Genomic DNA, 4,771 nt, shown 5'->3' on the forward strand with positions numbered 1-4,771 from the left:
ACTGACTCCGCTAAAAGAACATTCAACTACAGATTATCGAGAGCCCGAAGAGTGGTTGAAAATGTTTTTGGGATTTTATCGGCAGTTTTTCGAGGTTTCCGGAAGCCGATGCAACTAGAACCAGATAAAGCGGAGAGTATAGTATTAGCGTGTATATATCTGCACAATTTTTTTTAAGAAACGAAAAATCTTCTCAAGATGTGTATTCACCACCCGATTCGTTTGACCGTGAAGTTGAAGGGCAGCTTATTAATGGGTCATGGAGACGGGAAGTTAATTATAGTTCTCTACAGTCAATTCAAAGAGTTGCAAGAAGAGCTCCAAGAGTCTCAGAAGATATTCGTTATGAGTTTTGTGAATACTTCTCCAGTAATGGTGCAGTATCATGGCAAGAAAAATTAGCCTAGTCAATAGACATAAGTTATTGATTTTAATTTCTGACGTAAAATGAAAATAACATTATTATTTAGCTAAAAACAGTTTAATAGTATTAATAATAAATAATTTAAATTTAAATTTAATTAATTTTTTCGATAATAGCACATTTGTATGTTTTATTAATTTTTTTTAGAGTTTTGACATTTATAGAATTTGTTTGTTTAATATATCTTGAAATTAAAGTGAATCAATAATTTTAATAGTGCAGCTGTCTAATTAGTTAGCATTGTTAACATTCCAACATTTCTATCTCATTTAATAATACGTGACATCAACAATGGTCAATAAGGTAATAAATCCCCTGTAATAATATCTAAAAATATATCACTGTGTACCATGTATAGTTTTAAAATTATAACATTATAATTAGAAATTAATGAAAATGTATAAAGACTTTCTGTATTTAAGCTCCTGGTGGAGTTCCCATTTTTAGTAAATTAAAATACTAAAAAGTTCAATTTTGATATTTATTATTGTGTTATAGGAATAAAATTCCGGAGATGTATGAGATATTACATGATAAAAAGATCATGAAAATAATAAGCGTCAGTAATAAAATTATACGCAAAGAAACTAATACCAAAAAACACTGCGACAAAAGAAAAAAAAACGTTAAAATTTAAAACATTTTATTGTTTCATGGTACATTTATGAACATATTTTGGTTCATTATCAGAATTTTAAAAAACGTAAATCAATAATTCTTGATCTTTAATTTGTAATGTAATGAGGACTTAAACGAACATATTGTTAAAAAGAACAAATAAACTTTCATTAATAATTAAGAATAAAATAATAAAATTTAATATTATTAATTGGTATTTAATATAACAGTTATGTATAATTATTTTTTTATCAAATTGTACACGTAATTAACAATTAAAAATTGGCGGTACTTACGTTCATCGTATCAGTTGTAGTGCGAGGCTTAAATTTATCATTTAAAAATTGCATTTCTGAAAATGCAAACCATTTCGAATGATAAATTTCGTTAGCTCCTGCTCCAGAATGGCCACTAGTTCCTTCGCGTTGTCTCTCTCTTCGAAATGAAGATAGTAAACTTTCCATTTTTTTTTTAATAGAAGTTACATCTTTTCCCATTTCATTCGCAATTTCTAGCCAATAATCAATTTTTAATTTGGATAATTTATATTTGGCATTGGAAGGATCCCATAAAATAGGACGCGACTTATATAAATTAATTAATGTAATACATTCATCATTCGAAAAATCCATGATAAAAAAAATTATTTATTTATATTATTTATAAATATATTTAAATTAATTAAATTAACACGAAATTTCACTCAAAATGTCACTCAAAACAGGTAATTGACTCAAACGCAGGCGAATCTGTTATGACGGGCCGAATCACGTTCAAACTAAATATCGATTTCTTTGATCTTACCGCCACCAATTCGAATCTCGACGAAGGCGAACGAATGGCTCAAATGGGCGTTCGTTCGCGTTCGATCTACTGTTTACACCTGATCGTTGGTACCGATTTAATGTACCGAATTCGCGTTCGTTCACGTTCGTTCGCGTTCGCGGCCTTAATGTAAACGCACCTTAACCGGTACGACGACGACAACGCGTCGTCGTTATCGGTAGACAATGATATATAAATAATAATTATTGTAGTTCGAAGAAATAACCAGAATTCAGAAATAAGATTATCGATTATCTTCAGTTGATTTTATATTATTCACACTATTTTATGCCGTCCATTATAATTTGCTATTATTCTGATATTCACAAAATATGAAATCACACATAATTCATAAACTCCAGAAAATTATAATAAATAATAATATACTATAAACATTAATTCTAAATTCTTGTTGTTAAAATGTTTTTTTTTAAATACTTATAACCTACAGGGCAGTAGTTAACTAATATTCCGCCGGAGCAAAATTAATAATATGTCAATGTTATCTAAAGATTGGACTTTTTGGTTTTCTATTGAAATAATAGTCTAACGCTTAAAGTTTTTTACAAGTTATAATCTGCTAAAACTACGTTTACCGGTTTCAACACTTATAAGAAAACATAAAAAAAAATCGTATTGCTATTGCAATGTTTGAACACGCCTTTTGAAGCTCACGTTTAGTAATAAAATTGTACATTTCAAAATTTAATAAAGCGTTAGATAATTCCTTAGCACTTGAAATTATTTAATTTTGAAACTTTCTATTTCTGATTATAGTTCAAAAACATCCAAGTCTCAGTGGCGTGCTCATGGTGGGGGGATCAGGGTGTTATATATCTCCTTTGGATTTTTTTGTTATGGTATATTATCTACATGAAAAAAAATGTAGGGTCTGTGACAAGTCAAAAATGAATATCTCCCCCCTTTCAAAAAAGCTTAGCACGCCACTGCCAAGTCTTGTTAATATTTTAATTAAAGCTAAATCGGCAGCACATGAGCTTGCAAAGCTTGTAATAATATGTACCTACATACAGTGGCGGCTCGTGGGTGCTGATAGTGGGGGTACGACTTTAAAATATAAAATACCACTAATCATAGGTTTAACAAATTGTCAAATTAAATATAATAAAATGAAACACAATACACATATTATTATTTTATTATTATTTTAAAGCTTAATATTTTATTCATATAATTATCATAGTATATTATTATTATATTATTATTATAACATTATATGATTTAGTACATAATTTGAAAATAATTATTTTATGGAGTTATTTTATGAATAAAATCCATCCGCCTGTTTTTTGTTGATGAAAAATGTTCGATGACCTTTTTATTGAATTCCATATCTTCTGAAATCATTTCACTTTCAATACTAAGAATAGATAAAGCGTTAAGTCTGTCTTCTCCCATGGTACTTCGCAAACAAGTTTTAATTCTTTTTAACGTCGAAAATCCGCGTTCAGCTTCCGACGATGTCATCGGAATGACGACTAATAGTTTAAGTAATTTAAGTACTTCCTTAAATAAATCGTTCATATTATTTGATATTATCTGTATATATATATATATATATATATATATATTAACATATAATATCAAATAATAATATATATATATATATATGTTAATTGTAGGAATAATTCCTTTTAGCAAGCGAAAATCATCACGGCTATAAATAACCTCAAGTTCAATTCTTAAACGTTCTTTTGTAAAGAAAGGATAGCAATTTATAGTTTTTTGTAAATGATCAATTGGAAATTTGTTATTAAATTTTGGGTAATACTCATTTTGAAAGAGCAACGCTGTAGTTAGATGTTCGTTAAAACTAAAACGACTTTTTGCTTGAGTTATTAAAATATCACATACTTCTAAAGCAATAATTCTTTTTGTAATATTTGGGTCTTCGCTAGTTTTTCTTTTATTTGAATGTATTATGTCTGATTGGTTTAAAACGGTTGAACAAATTTATGACATATTATCACGTATTTTATTTATTTCATTTATAAATAAATTTACCGAGTTATTTACTTGAACAGGGTCTGTTTTTCTAGCTTGGACAGAACTATACAAACAGTCAACATGTGGCATAATTTTATGAAAAATATTCAGCCAAAAAATAAAATCAGTATCTTCTAGGAGCCTTTTAATACCAGTGGCTTGATTAATTGTTTTAGCTTGTAAAGATACTAAAGATGTTTCAATTATTTTATCCATACAAATAATCAAGTCTTCCCTGTGTTCAAAAACAGTATTAACGGTTCTTATATTAAAGTTCCATCGAGTCTGTACTGCTCTTGGCAAACGAACACCGACTACTTCATCTAACACTGATACAATCTGTGGCGAATGAGAAAAAAACACTGGTAGTTCAGATAAATTAGAAAAAAATACACGAACTTGCTTATTTTTTGAAATTGATTGTATGGTTATTAGATTCAATTGGTGAGCATAACAGTGAATAAAAAAGGCGAATGGATACTTTTCTTTTATCTTCACATTAACACCACCTTTTTGGACACTCATAACCGCTGCACCATCGTATGACTGAGCAATCAATTTATTAGGCGATTTTTCCAGAAGTGGATCAATTAAACCAAAAATAGTTTGTGATAATGCTTCGGCATTATGTCCATTTGGATTCTCAAAACCCCAAAACCGCTCAACAGGTCGACCTTGCACTTCATATCTAATAATAAGAACCAACTGAAAGATATTTGAAATATCAGTAGTTTCATCAACAATTATGGAAATAAATTCTGACTGTTCAATTTCATTTACTATTTTATTTCGACATACTGACAGAATAGAATCCAATAAATCATTTTGAATTGTTTTGGAAGTTCCTTTAAAAAACAGTAGATTTTTCAAAATGATCACGCAAACTAGAATCTAAAT

General features: G+C 28.7%; 1 protein-coding gene across 1 annotated transcript; it reads right to left on the reverse strand.

Moving 5' to 3' along the window:
* Positions 1-3,136: 3,136 nt before the first annotated feature.
* Positions 3,137-4,719, reverse strand: LOC112681142 (zinc finger MYM-type protein 1-like; the record flags this gene model as incomplete). Its single annotated transcript, XM_025551407.1, has 3 exons — positions 3,137-3,394; positions 3,905-4,213; positions 4,274-4,719. Coding segments are annotated over 3 exons (1,013 nt in total), but the record flags the coding sequence as incomplete, so codon positions are not given.
* Between the last annotated feature and the right edge of the window lie 52 nt (positions 4,720-4,771).

This window comes from Sipha flava, unplaced genomic scaffold (assembly GCF_003268045.1).
Source record: "Sipha flava isolate LNK unplaced genomic scaffold, YSA_version1 18646_pilon_pilon, whole genome shotgun sequence".
Lineage (NCBI taxonomy): Eukaryota > Metazoa > Arthropoda > Insecta > Hemiptera > Aphididae > Sipha > Sipha flava.